We start from the raw sequence: 18,909 nt of genomic DNA, 5'->3' as shown, positions 1-18,909 counted from the left end.
AATCAACATCTTTTTCTTCAGTTTTTTAATGAAGCAAAAAATGTCACTTGTTTGATACCAAAAAACTGTCACAACAACATGAAAAAAAAAAGTTGTGCTATACTTTCACCATGAAGGAATGTGAGTCGTAGGAATGGATGCGAGCTCGGCCTCAAAAACAACTTTCCTAAAATTGAATGGAAATACTGCAGCCATCACAGACATGTCTGACTGCTGAGCACTGAAAGCACACGATTAAAACACTGTTGCTTTTAAAATACTGTGAAACACTTTGTCATTTTCTTTGTGCAATATAATGCTGTGTGTGGGGAAGTCTTAGCCGCGGTTCCTACTGTTGTTGAAGGCTTTCATTTCAAATGAACATATCCACCTTCACATGCTGGCATTTTGTTTGAGTTTTGTTCAACAAGGTGCTGGAAACAGTCCTCAGAGAATTTGGTCCATACTAATATGTTAGCATTACACAGTTCCTGTTATCCACTGAGCATTTTCAAAGGAGTTGGAAACAGTTGGTAATTGGTGTAAAAATGGATATGTTATGAAAGGAAATCCTTTTCTAGATCATATTTCTATTTTACAGGCATATTTCCACCTTAGTAGATTGAATTCTGTTACAAGCAAATGGGATTTTACAATTTCTCTTCAACTTAAGTTTCCTTTTGCAGCATCTATACATTCTCTTATATTCTCTGGTCTCCTCAGCTGTTCTATTCAGTCACTTTCATCGTCTCCTGGAAATAGTTGAGCATTTTGGAAACTGTGCTTATTTGCTTTTTTTGAAGGTGGACCTAATGCAAGCAGCTTAGCATAAAAGCTAGAAAGTGAGAAACACTGTCAACTTTCACTTTACAAAACACAAATTAAAATGCAACACTGAATAATGTTTAAGAAAATGTTACTTTAAAGATGCTGAAAAGTAAAGTGTAAAAATTGATACTGAGGTTATACACTCACTGGCCACTTCATAGGTTACAACTTCAGAAGACCTTGAGAACTACCTTAATTCTTTGCAATATAGTTTAAGGAAGGTTTTGGATAAATTCTTTAGAGACTTCGTTCTTATTGATATGACAGCATCACAAAGTTGCTGCAGATTAGTCAGCTGCACATCCATGATGCTAATCTCCTCTTCCACCACATCCCAAAGGTGCTCTATGTTCTTGTTTTCACCAAATTCTGACCAAACCATCTTCATCTGATCATCAGACCAGGCAATCTTTCTATTATCCAATTTTGGTCAGTCCACATGAATCATAGTTTCAGTTCCCCATTCTTAGCTGAGAGGAGTGGCACTCAGTGTGGTCTTCTGCTACTACAGACCATCTGATTCAAGATTGAATGCATCTGGTCATTCTCCTCTGACCTCAGGCCACCAAAAAAGTATTTTGTCCCAGAGAACTGCCACTCACTGCATATTTTCTCTTTGCCAAACCATTCTCTGTAAACCCTAGAGATGGCTGTGGGGGAAAATCCCAGTGAATCAGCAGTTTCTGAAATACTCAGACCAGCCCATCTGACATAAATAACCATGCCATGTTCAAAGTCACTTAAAACACCAATTCTTACCCAGTCTGCTGCCCAGGTGGAAATTAACCAGGTCATCTTTAACATGTCTACATGCCTGCCGTGACTAGCTAGGCAGATATTTATATCAACAACTGAACTGATATCATTTATAAAGTGGCTGGTAAGTGTGTGTTGGTCTATTTCTTGGCAGAGATTGCATTTTTATTAGCAGATCTGTCAATTTCTTCATGCCAATAAACAATCAGTATGTAACCCATCTAAAATGATCAATTGTTTTTGCACAAATCAAAAAAGTTAAAATATGTTAATTTGCAAAATCAACCGTTCCTTGTATATAGATTTTCTCATCCAAGCTAGTTACTTTGTTTTAAACTAATCAGCTGCTGAATCCATCTTTTTGTTGTTTTCTTAATCTTAATCATAAACTTCTCATCTTACACTTTGCAAGCTAAGCACACTTCCCAGAATGTTAAACTAATCTTTTCCTCTCCTCTTTCCTGATGACAACTCCTCACAAGCTTTGTCTTGAAAAGTCTTTGATTTCATCTTCATTAAAACAGCACATGAAAATTAAGAACCATCAACTAAGTTCTGACATCATTTTTCTCTCTGAAACCATTCAGTCCAATGTTACAATACGTAGTGTGCTCACCGACTGTTTTCAACAACTTTTGTTGCTTTTAGGAAAAATAAGTACAAAAGCGTACTATTAAAAAAGGTCCCAACGTCCTCTCAACAAGACCGGCACATATAACAAACATTATAAAACAATCACACAAACACACACATACGCACACACTCACACATGATGCTCCTTACCCCTCTCTGTTTAGAAGTAAAGAAGCCAAAAAACAACTACAGCTGATAATAAGTGTTCTGATGTATATGATAATATTTTAAAATGACTGGTTTACAAAAAAGTATTAATACAACTTGATTTTTCCCTTTTTTCCACCACCAGAGAACTTGAAAGACAAACTTACATTAGAAGAAAACACACAGCCATCGTCTTGAAATAATAATAAAACAAAATATGATATTACAAATAAATTAAAAACAGCAATATATTACACTGATATAAGCAACCCAACTTGGTTTGAGCTTTTACATTCAAAATCAGCCCATTGTTTGGTTTCAAGAGTCACACTTTTGCCTTTTTCAAATGTTTCCAAGCCAAAATATGGAGTTTTAATTTAAAAAACTTAAACTTCATCTTACTGCTTTAAAAAGATAGAAAAATTAATTAAATGAACATCAGCTAAACTGAACCCCGATGTATTGAAGTTTAATTTAATGAGAGAAGCAGCAAATAAATGTATTCATGTTAAATCAGCTGCTCACTGAAACTACATAGTAATTATGGGCACGGCTAATCTCTACCTCACAGACCACCAAGCGGTCACTGCCATCACCCACACATCCTGCCAATTCATTTGATGATAAAAAGTTTATTCCTTTGTTCCCCTTAAGACTTCCAGCACTGCACACCGTTCAGCATCTAAGGCCAATCAGTCAAACATGACACAAAAAAATAAAAGATGATATTTTTAAGTTGTGTTTTTAATTATCAGTGTGTTTTATGTCTCATTAGTTGCTTGGGGAGTAGGAAAAATATTCAGTGTTTATTTAGTGCTGTAAACAGGTCTTTGATTATTGCTGAATTAGCCTGTTTTTACTGTTGTTTTAATGCTGGTGTAACCGAATGGAATGGCAATTATTTTCTTAATAATGTGCTTTAGACTCCAGCATGACAGAAATTTTCCCCTTCACCTCCACACTTTAATAACCAGCTATCTCCACATGGTGGCAGCAGTGACCACAAAAGGCAGAGGCAACAAAGAAAACGGGGAGAAAGGGAGCAGACCAGCTGCAGATCGAACCCGTCCCTGCCCGTTGTTTCTGTTCCACTTGGACCCGTTTCTGTCTCGGCCTCGAGGCGGCTTTGCAGGGTTGGAGGCGGGGTTATTTGAGGGTTTGGTGTAGGGTGGAGAGTAAGGCCCATAACCTGGCCAGTCATGATTGTACCTTTCGCCATGATCTCCACCTCCTGAGCCACTGCCTTCCTCACCTGAAACAAGAAAAGCACATTTTCATCTGATATATGGAGCAGATATAAGAATATCAAATCAAAATTTTAGGAACACTCACTGTCCATGAAGTCCATGTCCTGTCCACTCATAGCATGCCTCAGTTTATTGGTCACCACCCTCAGCTCCATGATCAGCTGCCGGGTCCTCACATCTGGACGTGCAATATCCACTTCCACCTCAGGGTTATTGATCTGGCTCACCAAACCGTCACCTGTCACATCTGGCAGGTACCTGAGCATACGCACAAAGAGGCATTCACATACATAGTAGCTTATTCTCTGCTATTTAATTTTCTTAAGAGCACCGAAGGTTTATGTGCAGTGATACCTTTTGTAATCAAATCTTTAATGGCGAGGCTCTAGAGATGGTTATGGCCATTCAGTCCCTTTGCTTTAGTCCAGACAGAAACATCTCAGCAGTCATCATCTGATGGATTGCTGTGACATTTTGTACAGACACTAACAGTCCCCAGAGGATTAATCCTACTGACTCTGGTTTCATGTGGCTGCCTGGACCACTGGGCTGACATTTTCGGTACAGAGCACAATGTTTCAGCAGCTATTGGTTTGTTTTATGTCAAGCTTTATTGAATTTTTAATAATGTATGTATTACTTTTTGCTTACAAGACAGTTAGCTGCAGCATATATTTTTAAAGTTACAATCTGGAATGCCCAAAGGACATTTCACAGTTATTATCACTTATTGTATATGTGATAATACAAGATAATTATAGCACAGCCAGCACATCTGGTTTGTGACAGAAGACGGATGTGCTTTTATATAAAAAGCTGACTGATGAAGGTGGGCAATCAGTTCCTCTCTTTCTGTGTAACACACTCACTAGTGTTTCTTCTCAAATGAGCTTGATTCATTGGTGTGTACACAGAACAAGCAGACCCAGGTAGAGAACATGTGGGTGAGTGGCGGTGGCATAATTAAATAAACTCAGTTCCATCTGTTGCATCCTTCCACCTCTGCACCATCACTCACTCACTCACTCCTCCTCCTCCGCCTGTACAGACCCTCCCCTCAGCAGCCTTTTGCTCTGATCTCGCTCACCTCCCCCGGGTCTGCCCGTTCCAGCAGCGGTCCTCATTAGTGACGTCGGCAGCCATCTTCTCATCGTTGCAGATGGTGTGTGGGAGGGACACCCAGAAGCCCCGCATGGGCCGCAGTCGCTCTTTCAGCTCGGTAACCTGTGTGGAGGTGGAAGGAAACTGGCTATGACTCAGACATGGTTTTAAAGTATCTTTGTATGAAAGCTGCAGGGCTGATGCTGGGTAAAGGTAAAAACCTAATACAGCTTTGCTTCTGGGTCAGCTCTTAAACCACATTTCTTTTCAGTCTTATAAACAGATATAAATATCTAATACCCTCTTCGTCTGTGTTCTGATCTTAAGCTCTTTTTTATTTAGGCCTTTCTATCTTGCAAGACCGCACTATTCACAGAAATCCTGTCTGGGCTCTAACCACAGGGCTCTCTGTTATTAGTCGCTCTGACTTATTTTAGTGTTTTGGGGGGTTTTTTTCCTTTTTTTTCCGCCTCTTGATCTGAATCAGATTCATGTGCAGAGCAAACATGTGTGACATTCTTACAGTTTTATCCTGATAAATTAAAAGAATGCTCAACACAAAAGGGTAAATTGTGCACCACTAAAACAAGTAGTATCTATTTCTGTATCAACAATGTGCCAAATTGCTCACTGTAACATGTGAAAAGTGGCACTTATCATGAACCCACCAAAAATGGTCACTCATCAGCATTCTCGAACCACTTCAAAGGGTTTTATCTGGTTTCAATGTAAGCACTTTGTCTCTCTTAGTGAAAAAGCAGTAAATGGCCAATGGATGGTACTTACCAAGCACCAAATGGCAAATACAGCAGAAATACAATAATTTTAGGCCTTAGCTGATTTTTTTTTTCTTTTCTTTTCTTTTCTTTTTACCTTTATTGTCAAGTAAGTGCAACCCAAGATTAAGAATTCCTACTGGTACCGAGTCACCGTGCTGTTTGCTCCTTACCAATCGATCCAGGTTGGTGCCTGCAGCAGTGGTGGGTTTCTCTTCAGGAGTGTAGGTGCGGAAAGGCCTCCTGTTGCCCCCAGACTCTTTGGGCGAGCGTTTGGACCTTGCTGGAGCTGGCCTGGGGTTTCCACAGCCTTGGAACACCTGAGGTACACAGCAACAGCAGTTTTAAGATTAAGTTTGAAGATTCTTCTATGCGGTGTCAAGACAACTGTATATTCTCGAACTAATATGTGATTTCTTAGAATTTCTTCTAACAACACCTGGAGAATAAGTGCAAAAAGCTTAGTGCTTCCTTCTGAGAGAAAAAAGGTAGCTTTGATTTAAGTTTTGAATTAAAGCTTTAAAAAAAACACCAGGGACCTTGGATTTCTAGGGAAAAGAGTCAATGATGTCTACAGACAAAAATGTTGCAACTGAACAATGTAACACTTTTGAAAAAGCTCCCCCTAACCTCAACAGTCACGCTCTGTTAGAGTGCAGTCGCACAAAGCTGGATTGTAAAGCAGAGAGCTGTCAGTTCCTTAAAGCACTACCAACACAAACCAGGAGCTTTTCTGTTTCTAACAAGACGTGGGTGTCTCTCTGGTGGATTCACTCCTGGGATGTCTGCCATGTTTTAATCATACTCCGAGGCTATCATGTTCTCATCTTTACTGCATGCTGTCTCATTAGAAAGATTAAAAATGAAATTAAACAATAATTAAGATTACAGCTTTTGCTTGAAGATCGAAGAAGATCATTTGCACGTCCTCTCAAAGGTTCAGTTAACATTTCACTTGATTGATTCACAATTGCCAAACTCTTGGAAAGCAATAAAAAAATATAACAATGCTCATTTGGGTTTCATTTTTATGTACTGATCATCTGCTGTGCTTTCTTACTTTGCTGGAGATGCTGACACTGTTTTCCTGCATGTGCATAATGGCCTCTGACACTTTGACAGAGATAGAGTCAGCTGCAAGCTCCATGTTGAAAGGCCCCTCCAGCTTCTCTGAAACCTGGTACAGAGCATCTGAAAAACATAGAGATGGTAGGGTGATAAAGTTTGCTTTGACTTTAGTTCTCACTTTCAGGTAATATATAGAAGAAAAAACTGTGTGTAGGTGGGCTTCTGTAGAGCCTGATGAATGTCAAGACAGTGGTTCCCTGTGTCTGGAATCTCCCCCCTGGCCAACCAGCTAAAAGAGTGTGATTTACATCTCTTTAAGGGGTGTTCAGTAAGATAAAGAAGCAAGCTGTCAAAATATAAAGAGAAGTGTGAAAAAGAGAGGAGAATGGTGGTCAGACAAAAGGCTGCATGAGGGTAAAATGGTTTTGAGTTCAGCAGGCATGGATGGAGCAATGAAAGGTAAGAGGAAGCACTCCAGATGACAAGAAAAAAAATAGAGGGAATGTATGGGTTTGATGAAAGGAGAAAGGAAACACAGGAAGACAGATCAATTGTGAAGGAGCAGAGAGGCATGAATGATTAATGGAGGAGGAACTCATTAGGGAAAAGGACGTGAAAGTAAATGAGTGACAGGGGCACAAGAAAGGATGCTACTTTTTGGGATGTCTGGTTTAATTATGATGAGAATAATTCAAAGTGCTTAGACGCTGACTCTTCTTTCCTAAAGATCTAAAAATGATGCTGAAAATCTGCCATCCACACCTATGAAATCACATATAAAAATATTCCATCACCCACCAATGAAATTGTTCCATTCGGTGTCCAGGTCAGCCTGATTGGCTAAGCAGCCCTTCATCACGTTAAGGCACAATGAGCGGCAGGGGCGCACGGAGGGCATACCTCGACACAGTGGGCAGTACCACTGACGCATCAGGCCACGCACACACTCTGAATCTGCAGTTAACTGAAAACAAAGGACAGAATAAAACAGATTAAATACACAAACACACAATGACATTACTTAACAAAGGGGCTTTACATATTTGCAGCTCCAAAAGTCAACCACAGCTGAAGAACTTCAAAGTTATGTTTAGAAAAACTAATTTACTCAATTACCAGTTGACACTATACTGGACAATGATTCACTTCCTGCTGGTAACAAGATGATTTTGTTTTTGCTTCAAAGTTTAGATTTGAAATTAAATGTCTGATAATCTAATAAACAGGATTACTCTATAAAGTCTAGACTAACTATTGTGTTTTTGAGTGACTAGCCGTTTAAACAAGAACATAATGAAAGGGTATAATTGTTTGCCAGTATGCTTTAGACAGCAGAATATCATCGATGCCATCTTGGATTAAATATTCCATTCAAGATAAGCATGAAGAGATGCTGAATAAGATCCACTCACCTTTGTTGCTTTGTTGACAATGTCCCGACCAGTAGCAAGCCCTTGAGACAACGCTCTGGCTGCTATGAAAGCCCTCGACACCTGAATGTCAAACCAAAGATAACAGATTAGGGTCCCCCTTTGCCATCCTGCTATATAAGTACAGTTTATATCAGCTCTGTAGATTTTACTATATACACACTTGTACACGAAGTTTGCGAGGGACATCCCCAAATGGTTGCAGCTGTTCAGCGTGCTTGCTGACACACTCTAGGTAGTCCTCACTGAACTGATACTGGGGGTTTACCAGAGAGAAGACCCGCTCCACAAGTCTGGACCAGAAATCTGACAGAACCTCTGCCAGACTCACACTCCCCCCTGTGAACAATAGAGTAACAGTTATATTATATTAGAATATGGTTTTTTTCTTATCTGATAAATGCTTTGAAAAAGAGTCACAGCAGTTAGAATGGATTTCACCACGACAATGCTGTTGGAGAGTAAAGACAAATTTCTCTCATCTTCTTCCAATAAAAGCTATGTTAAGCTTTAAAAACCATCAGATAAATTAGTTTGGTAAGTACGGCCATATTTGAACAGCTAGAAGGACAAAGAAACCATTCTCAATATTTATATGTGCTGTTTACTTTGCATTCAGCATCCTAATGACTAACTGCTGGAGTGTGTGCATTAAAATTCCAAGGTTTTTGAAGGAAAGTACAGAAAAATACTTTTATAAATACCTGATTCTTTTACTAAAGTGTTTTCCAGATGCTGCGAGCGGACAGGACGAGAGAGAGCGGTAAGAGGAAAGGAGGGGGACTGACAGTGTTTGTGAATGACAGATGGTGTAACCCCGGGCACATCACTGTGAAAGAACAACTGCAGCAGAGACATTGAGCTGTTAGCTGTTAGCATGCGTCCGTACTACCTGCCCCGGGAATTCTCGCATGTTATCGCGTTAACAGCGTATGTCCCCCCCTCAGCCAACGCGGATGCAGCCTGTGACTCTCTCCACTCTGTGGTCAGCAGACTGCAAACACAATCTCTGAGAGCCCTTCTCATAATATCAGGGGACTTTAATCATGCCTCACTGAACTCCACACTGCCCACCTTCACCCAGTATGTGACCTGCCCAACCAGAGGCAATAAAATACTGGACTTACTGTATGCCAATGCTGAAGAGGCATACAGTTCATCACCTCTCCCTCCCCTGGGCAGATCTGATCACAACCTGGTGCACCTTGTCCCTGTGTATGAGCCCTTAGTGCGCAGGGAGCCACCAGCCACCCGCACAGTGCAGAGATGGTCGGAGGAGAGCGAGGAGGCTCTTAAGGATTGTTTTGAGTCGACTGTGTGGGAGGTGATCTGTGACGACCACGGAGAGGACATCGACAGCCTTACTACATGCATTACTGACTATATTAATTTCTGTGTGGATAACACCGTACCTACCAGGACTGTACGGTGTTTCTCCAACAACAAACCTTGGATTACCAAAGAAATTAAAGCTGTCCTCAAGCAGAAGAGGAGGGCCTTCAAATCCAGAGACAAGGAGGAGTTGAAAAGGGTGCAGAGAAAGCTGAGGGGACTGATAAGGAATGGGAAGGACAGCTACAGGCAGAAGATGGAGAACCAGCTTCAGCAAAATAACGTTGGTTAAGTCTGGAGAGGCCTCAGAACCATCTCAGGCCACAAACATCAGAACTCTCTGCCTGGGAGGGATGTGAGGTGGGCAAATGAACTGAATCATTTCTTTAATAGGTTTGATTCAGCCATGAGGCAGTCTCCAACATCGGCTGCAGACTTACCCACCCCCACTGCTGCTGTTCCACCTCTGACACCTCAGACACTTCACACCTCCTGTATTCACCCTGCTCACTCCTCCCCACCCCCAACAACAGCGTCCAATACACACTCAACACAAGGCTCCAGCCTGTCTCTCTCAACCACCCAGGTTAGGAGGGAACTGAGGAGGATTAATGGCAAGAAGGCAGCGGGTCCAGATGGCATCAGCTCGAGGGTTGTCAGGTCCTGTGCGGACCAACTGTGTGGGGTGATCGAGCACCTCTTCAACCTGAGCCTGAGGCTGGGAAGAGTCCCACAGCTCTGGAAAACCTCCTGTGTTGTTCCAGTGCCAAAGACTTCACGCCCCAAGGACCTCACCAGCTACAGGCCGGTGGCTCTGACATCCCACCTGATGAAGACCCTGGAGCAGCTGGTCCTGGCTCAGCTTCGGCGTCTGGTGAGCTCATCACTGGACCCACTTCAGTTTCCCTACCAACCTGGCATTGGAGCGGATGATGCCGTCATTCACCTCCTACATCGTTCCCTCGCGCACCTGGAGACCGCTGGGAGCACTGTGAGAATCATGTTCTTTGATGTTTCCAGTGCCTTCAACACTATTCTTCCCTCGGTCCTGAAGGACAAGCTGGAGAACTCTGGAGTGGACCATCACCTCACTACCTGGATTTTGGACTACCTCACCGACTGACCACAGTATGTGAGGACTCAGGGCTGTGTGTCGGACAGGGTCGTCTGCAGTGCGGGGCCCCACAGGGAGCGGTTCTGGCTCCGTTCCTCTTCACCATCTACACTGCAGACTTCTCCCACAACTCCACCCAGTGCTTCCTGCAGAAGTTCTCTGATGACTCTGCAATAGTCGGCCTCATCACTGATGGGGACGACAAGGAGTACAGAGGACTGACCCAAGACTTTGTGGACTGGTGCCAGCTGAACTACCTCCAGATCAACGCCAGTAAAACCAAGGAGCTGGTGGTAGACTTCCGCAGGCACAAACATCCTCCACTGCAACCACTGAACATCCAAGGTATGGACATCGAGGCTGTGGACAGCTACAGGTACCTTGGTGTTCATCTGAACAACAAACTGGACTGGACTCATAACTCAGACGCCTCTACAGGAAGGGCAGAGCAGGCTGTACCTGCTGCGGAGACTCAGGTCGTTTGGGTGGAGGGCCCACTCCCGAAGACCTTCTATGACTCTGTGGTGGCCTCAGCCATCTTTTACGGTGTGGTCTGCTGGGGCGGCAGCATCTCTGCTGGGGACAGGAAGAGACTGAACAGGCTGATCCGAAGGGCCAGCTCTGTTCTAGGATGCCCTCTGGACCCAGTGGAGGTGGTGAGTGACAGGAGAATGGTGGCTAAGCTGTCATCCCTGTTGGACAACATCTCTCACCCCATGCAGGAGACTCTGACAGCACTGAGCAGCTCCTTCAGTGGGAGACTGCAGCACCCACGGTGTGGGACGGAGAGATTTCGCAGGTCTTTCCTCCCCACTGCTGTCAGACTCCACAATAAAGACTTTTGCAGCTGATCAAACACACACATCCACACATGTGCAATAAGACTGCTATATGTGCAATTCTTCTTCTGACGAAGTTGTATTTTTGTATTTTCCTACCTACTCAGTTGTATATAGTATTTGTATTTCCATTTTATTCTATTGTATATATTATTCTATTCTATTTTATTCTATTGTATATGGTATTTTATTTTATTTTATTGTATTTTATTGCTTTCCAGTGTTTTCTAATTTCTGCTACATAACTTTGCACTTTGCTGTAACAAAACAAATTTCCCACCTGCGGGACTAATAAAGGTCATCTTATCTTATCTTATCTTATCTTATCTTCTCCTTGGCTAAACACACAGTACAAGCTATGGAGTCTGATTGACATTGCTTTAAATATCTCACTTAATAACTTTTGATGCATTTGAGAAATAACAGTTTTGGGGAAAAGATGGAGATTTTAGAGCAAACTCTGTCCTTACTTCTTTAAATAACACTCTAGGAAAGTAGTATGTCTCACTTTGGTGAAAAATATTGTAATCAAATCAAATTTATAAAACTATATAAAATTTATAAAATTTAATAAAACTTAACCCAGTTGATAAATGAACACAATTTCTTTAAATGATCACATAAATCTAAATACTAAATGTTTTCTGCTTTTGAACATAATAGCATCCATAATGTTTTGTCTGCTTGGGTGTTTCTACAGAATGAGCATGTGAATCTCCAATCTGTAGTCTACTATACTGCCTTAAATTAGCCATACATGCTGTTTGGCAGAGAAGGACAGGCTGACTTAGCAGCCTGCAGATGGAAGAGTCAGCGAGCGGCTGTGAAGCCAAAAACAGAACGATCCGGAACAAAAATAGAAATGGTCTGGCATCTGTGGGAATCCAACTCGCTCTCCTTTTTTTCCTCCAGTTTTTCCTGGCATGTCGGTTCCCCTCAAAAGACAATGATGCTTTTTTTATTGCTGTCCATAACTGCTGATTTACCACAACATGGACGTGGACTGTCTGAACTATACATAAATGTCAGTGTCGGAAGGAATTATTGTACCTCTTTAAACAGAGATTAGTCTTTTTAAACATTTCGCTGCAGATAGTCTTTCGTCGTGGTGGTACCGGAGCCCAGTGTACACTACATAAGCCAGGCGGGTTACTTAAATTACTGTTTTAACACTGTGGAATAGAACGTGGATTTTTCCCTTCATGTTGTTTGGATTGGAAGCTAGTGATTGCCATTTGTGTTTTGGATCAGTAAACCATCATTACATCCCTAATCTCCTTCTTTTATATGGCAGAGCCAACCAAAGTCCAGTCAGCAGCCAGCCTGACAACCCTGTGCACTTGGTCACTTACTGTGCACTTATCAGGGAAGTTATTTTCAAGGATTATCTGAATTTAATTTTAAACTGCATGTGTAGAACTGCCAAAAAGTTGCTAAAAACCATGTAGAAAGTTTGCTGATTTGTGGTTTTCTCTTTCTCTTAGTTGGCTCTCTCTTTGATTATGTATCACTTCCTGTTCCTGTTGTTTTTCTGTAGCCAATTTTATGAAATAAGTTGTTATGTATAGGTTTTTAATTGAGTAATCTTCACATGCTTTATCCAAAGCACACTCTCTGTTGATTCACTCACTAATTATATTCACAGTATTCACTGTCTCTTTAAGGATTTGCTGGCTCAACTTGTAGCATGGCATTTTCACCTGTCCCTTCTGCACTTTCCCGCTCCCAGATGTTTAGTTACTCCACAGACTCCTATAGTAATAACGATACTTGTAATGAATGGCAGCAATCTTCCACTCCAGCTTGTTAATCAACCAAAGACTCAAAAACCATTCGTATTTGTTATCATTTATCATTTCTGTCTGAATTCTCAGACTTTTTATCTGATTTAGTGCTCAGCTCAGATAAAATAAATATTGTGGGTGATTTTAACATCCATGTAGATGCTAAAACTGAAAGCCCCAACACTGCATTAAATCTATTATCAGACTCAGTTGGCTTCTTTCACAATGTAAAAGATCCCACCCACCACCTTAATCCCACTCTAGAGCTTGTTCTGATATATAGCATAATACTGAACATTTATCACCATTTCCTTCAAACCCTCTTTTGTCTGATTATTTCCTAATAGCATTTAAATTTACAATAATGGATTACACAGCAATAGTATATAGATTTTATCACAATAAATGTCTTTATGAAAGTACTGTAACTAGGTTAAAGGATATAATTCATCCACTGTCATCTTCTTCTATGCCTTGTGCCAGCACAGAGCAGAGCAGCTACCAGAACACTACTCCCACAGAGGTCGATTATCTTGTTAATTATTTTACTTCTTCACTGCATACGACTCTGGATAATGTAGCTCCTGTGAAAAAGACAGCCTCAAATCAGAAGTACTTGACAACCTGCTATAACTCTCAGATGTGCACCTTAAAGCAGATAACTCCTAAGCTGAAGAGGAAATGATGTCTCACTAATTTAGACAATCATTTATCCTGGAAACTTAGTTTGCTGCTTTATGAAAAACCTCTCTTTCAAGCTAGAAAATCTTATCACTGATTTATTAGTGATTAATTAGTGATTAGAGAAAATAAGAACAACTCTAGGTTTCTCTTTCAGTACTGTAGCCAGGCTGACAAAAAGTCAGAGCTCTGTTGTTGCAAGCATCACAAATAAAATTTTAACCATTAAAGAAAAAATTTGTCACAACCATCACACAGAAGTAGCATTATGTACAGGTACTTTCAGTACCATTGATATTTATTTTTTTATTTCTTTCTTTCTTACCATTAATCTTAAATGTGATCAACCTATTTCTATTAATCGGGTTTTTAGCACAGGCAGTAGTTACACTGTTACTTTAAAAGCCATGATTTGAACATTTCAATTTATTCATGTAAATGGAAAGTCCTCTTCATACACTAAGGTTAATTATGAAGTTTCACAGAGTTCTGTGCTAGGACTAATTCTGTTTACATTATGCATGCTTCCCTTAGGAAGTATAATCAGAAGGCATAGTATACATTTTCACTGCTATGCAGATGACACCCAACCTCATCTATCCATGAAGCCAGATAATACACACTAATTAGTTAAACTGTAGGAATGTCTTAAAGAAATAAAGACCTGGATGACCTCTAATTTTCTACTTTTAAATTCAGATAAAACTGAGGCCATTGTACTCGGCCCTAAAAACATTACCAATACGGTATCTAAACAGATACTCTGGATGGCATTTACTTGACCTCCAGTAAGACTGTGAGGGATCTTTGAGAAGTTCTTGACCAGGATATGCCCTTCAATGGGCATCTTCAGGCCCCTCTTCCAGCTTTCAGTTTGGAGTTATGAGATAATACTTTTAAGATTAGGCTTAAAACTTTCCTTTTTGATAGAGCACATAGTTAGGGTTGGATCAGGTGACCCTGAATTCTCCTTTAGTTATGTTCCAATAAGTATAGGCTCCTGGGGGATTTACACGATGCATTAAGTGTTTCTTCTTCAGTTGCCTTTTTCACTCACATTTTTTTGTTTGTTAACATGTGTTTATACACCTCTCTGCATTTAATTTTTAGTGATTCATAATGTCTCGGTCTCTTCCACAGCATGTCTCTGTCCTGTCTTCCTCCCCTTACCCCAACCGGTTGCAGCAGATGGCCGCCCCTCCCTGAGCCTGATTCTGCTGGAGGTTTCTTCCTGTTAAAAGGGAGTTTTTCCTTCCCACTGTCACCAAAGCATTTTCTCATAGGGGGTCATATGACTGCTGGGGCTTTCTCTGTTTTCTTTGTTCTTTATTGTAGGATCTTTGCCTTACAGTATAAAGCGACTTAAAGCAACTGTTGTTGTGATTTAATGCTATATAAATAAAACTGAATTGAATTGAACAGAATTGAATTCTTTTATAATGTCTCTGATCCTACTTAGCTGACATATCTTTGCCAAAATCATTAATTATCTGACTCTCTATGACTGTCAAGGTGGACAAAGGAGTGTTAAAACCAACCAGAATAATATCTGCGAAGCTCCAGGAAAAGCTCTTGGAAGACGTGGGCATTCTGGGTGAAGAGCAGGCCATAGGTCTTGGTAAACATCTGGTTCATAGACTTCTCTGAAAGGTCTATAAGCTCTTTGAAGAACTCTGTGCAGAGACAGAAAAAGCAGCGATTAGCTACAAACTGGTCACCCACCCTCTTTTTCTCTAATATCTCAGCCAGGTTTCTATGTAGGCGCTCCCTCACCCTCCTCCCCTCCCTGAAAGATTAACAGCTCAGATCCTGCACACTGGTAAATGGGTTTAACAAAATGTACTCTATTTAAAATCCATCTTTAAGACTCATATGCAGTCTCCCACTCCTTAAGCGTCTTTACATGACTCATCATTATATATTATATAAAAGTGTGAGGAAGGGTGATAGCAGTCTACTGCAGGTAGGAGGAGAAAGTGTAAATTCAGCTCTGTACTGTGGCTGCTACAAACCTGCAGCTGTAGACACATTATTTGAAACAATGACTGATAAAATCTCCCAGATACAGAGCACTATAAAAATATTTGGGTTTCCCAAAAACTTTAGACAAGTTTATAGTTTATAAGTCATTATAAACTAGTCCTACGATGCCAGTGAAACCTTTTTTCATAAAGACTTCTGTCTGTATAACCCTGGCAAAATCATAGCAGCATAATCATAGTTAATTCAGCTTAGGCAAGCAGGTTATATATTTTTAATGGGAGGCCTCAACTGGGATTTTCTCCAGTTAAATATGGTGTTTAGCTGCATTATGGAAAATGTTATTTAGAGCGGAAAAAAAATGCTCAGACTAAAATGCAGGATAGCTTGGCCCTGGTTGCTTGATTTGTAACTAGTTTTATAATCAGTCTCTTGTGAGTCGCCACTTGTATGAAAAATGCCTCACAGTTGCTGAAATTACATAAGCAACAAGCATTGTAATATATTTGCTGTGCTGTGCTTCAAGTATTTAGCAGTAATTTTAATAGCTCAGAAGTATCATCTGAAGTAAATTAGGAAGGTAATTTTATAATTAAAACTCACTGGTTTAATTTCGGGGAGGGTAATTTTTTCACAAACTATGGTATCAAAAGTAATAACTAGGTTTTAATCAGCTTCGAATCAAATAATGTTCCCATTACAAACACAAGAACTACGAAGGTGTCAGCCTCTCACCGTCAAACCTGCGGTGTCTCTGGGTAAAGGTGGTCAAGAGAAACTGGCTGTTGTCTGAAACTGCTTTGAGGAAGTCCCTTTCACTCTGCTGGGCCAGAGTCTCCTCCATCTGACTGGAGCAGCAAGTGTAGTCCTGAGGACAGAGCCGCAGGTGCTCACCTAGAACAAACATAAAACCAGGCCATAAGAGAAAGCAAGGATTGATCCCACAGTTAAACCTATGGTGAGAAATCTGATTCCCTTGGGTTTAATTATATGCTTCTACTTTAAATATGCACTTGGTTTTGTGAAGCACTTTGTGCTGTTTTTATGACTGAAATGTATTATTAAGTGCAAGGCCAATTTCCATTATGGAGGTCAAAGCTGATTTTTTTTTTAGTTTGAAAGTCAATTCCTCTACTTGTCAGTCCATTCAGTGGGGAAATCTTATTAAAGATAATGCCGTGGTAGAAAAAATGTAATTTCCATGCATGAATTATTCAACTTCAATCTGTCTTTCTTTGTCAGCCCAGGTTGGGTCTTTGATATGTCTGAGGTAATGATATATGCAAACCACGCACAGGAGGGGGGGGGGGATAACACAGGAGTACTCAAAATATGCAAAATCCTTGAATTCTTTGTTTCTATAATATTGCATCCGACATGAATATTGCGCCTGTTAATAGAGCCGAAAGTCTAATTCCTAACTCCACCCTGGCCGATGTTCCTCTCTGCCTCTTTTGTTCTCCCTGTGTCTCTCACTATTAGCCCTCTCTCATCCCTCTATTTCCATTGCTAAACTGCCTCCCTTCATCCTTCACTCTCCCGGCCATCTGCTCCCCTGGCCCACGGGACAGTGAGCCAAGACTCAGGCAGTGATAGCCCAACATACACACACACATGCACACACACACACACCAAAAAAATCAATTCTGCAGTTGCCTCACACACTAAGCTAAATTGCTGTGAAAGAAAAGGGAGGGGGAGAAAACCACTTCAAACATACATTTTATTCACAATCACTTTTAAAAGCAGCTCTATGTGTGTCTGAGAGGAACAGACACATCCGCTCACTGATTTACATGCAAAGCTAAACCTCCAAGAAGTAAGCTACATCTTCACTCTGTCATTTGCACCCTCACATGGTCAGACATCTTTATTTTGAACAATTTAACATATAAAATCCGCTTTCCTGTACCCCCTCCTGCTCTGTTCTACCCCATCACCAACTTCAAATTATTCAAAATCTAAGTGTTTGTAATCCGCATCCAATCTTCTCATTCTCAAGATAAGATTATCAGCAGTGAACAGAGCCTATGGGTGTATATGCAGGGATTTAACAGTGAGCCAGTAGCCAAAGACTAATTAGGGGCGAGGTTCTTTGTTGCACCGGTGTTGGCAATTTGCTCATCCCCTTAATCATCCTATTTAAACTGCACAGAGAGGAGGAGGGGGCGGGTGTAATTTGTTTTAAACCATACTGCATTGTTTCTCTTGGGGGGTAAAAACTCACCGTGGTGATCCTACAACGGCTCTCTGGGGCGTTTAGTGAGTTTGGATCCACCTTGTACTTCTTTATCACTTTTCTACAGAGATTTGTTGCGTTTGTGTTTATAGGGCACATCCTGCTACAATATTCCCTTAAAGATGCTTGCAGTGCGGAGCAGTGAGTTTACACTGACCTTAATGTGCATTATGTTATTTTTATCCCATGCTGATGCGCCTACATTTCTGCTGCGACATAACTGCACCCTACCCTAAAATTTACAATTTAACCTTCCCCATATATATCATTACAGACTGCCCTGTGTGGGTCCCGAGAACTATGTACTTTAATTTATTCCCGCTTTGCGGTATAGGAACAGTCTTACCAGAAATTTGAGTCAGCGGAGCGGTGCTTGTGCTGTACCCCTTCTCCAAGTACACCTGCCGGGTGTCCGAGCAGCTTCTCCCCGCTGCAGCCAAAGGGCTCCGGGTCCCTAAAAGGGCAGCAGCCGTGCAGAGAAGTACCAGCAGCCGACGAGTGGGAAAAGACACCCTGGTATCCATCCTCACTGCAGGACTTAGAAAAAAAAACAGACTCCAGTAAAGGGTTCGGATAAAGCCAGACTGTGGTTGCAGCAGCTTATAAATGAATGAATGTCTGGCCGGTTTGGATGCACGCAAAAGTAAGGAGTAACGGGATCCCAAATCGTCAGTCGTTTGAAACAGTCATAGTTTTTCCCCAATAAGTGCAATGAACATCCGGGCCGGGCTTTTACATCACAGACAGGCCTGCGTTTCCATCGGCCGTGTTCATTTAATTTGTCCTTCCTGGGAGACCCGCTGTTGTACGTAAATACACAGGGAGTGTGAAAGAGGCGCTCCCGGCCCACAGCATCATCTGACAGGCAAACTGCGTCAAACACTCGGGACGTAACCGGGGTGATACCGGAAGGAGGGCTGCTGTCAAAATAAAAGGGGAGACTTTAGTTGTAGTTGATGGGACAGCCAGAAAGAC

General features: G+C 41.3%; 2 protein-coding genes across 5 annotated transcripts in view; one reads left to right on the top strand and one right to left on the bottom strand.

Annotated features, from left to right (window-relative positions):
- Nucleotides 1-36: 36 nt before the first annotated feature.
- gpc2 (glypican 2) lies at nt 37-18,458 on the bottom strand. Its single transcript, XM_031741517.2, has 11 exons — nt 18,281-18,458; nt 16,431-16,589; nt 15,254-15,388; nt 8,129-8,304; nt 7,948-8,028; nt 7,334-7,499; nt 6,528-6,658; nt 5,641-5,787; nt 4,678-4,814; nt 3,676-3,848; nt 37-3,595 (listed from the first exon to the last, which is right to left on the bottom strand). Exons 1-11 carry the CDS (start codon nt 18,456-18,458, stop codon nt 3,318-3,320), a joined length of 1,761 nt encoding a protein of 586 aa, XP_031597377.1. The 3' UTR covers nt 37-3,317.
- Nucleotides 17,846-18,909, top strand: part of LOC116321615 (cohesin subunit SA-1) — a 25,773-nt gene continuing 24,709 nt past the window's right edge. For 2 of the 4 annotated variants that reach the window (XM_039620581.1, XM_039620574.1), the window contains exon 1: nt 17,846-17,957. Coding sequence is in view for 1 of the 4 variants with exons in the window: in XM_039620569.1 (XP_039476503.1) it covers nt 18,549-18,577 (29 nt within the window). In the remaining 3 variants the exon portion in view is untranslated. Of the gene's footprint in view, nt 17,958-18,327; nt 18,451-18,491; nt 18,578-18,909 lie in introns of those variants that run through there. The other 2 variants (XM_039620591.1, XM_039620569.1) reach the window with 2 other exon arrangements.

Source organism: Oreochromis aureus, linkage group 2 (assembly GCF_013358895.1).
Source record: "Oreochromis aureus strain Israel breed Guangdong linkage group 2, ZZ_aureus, whole genome shotgun sequence".
Classification (NCBI taxonomy): Eukaryota; Metazoa; Chordata; class Actinopteri; order Cichliformes; family Cichlidae; genus Oreochromis; species Oreochromis aureus.
The sequence above is the reverse complement of the archived record's forward strand: the minus strand, read 5'-3'. Positions and strand labels throughout refer to the sequence as shown.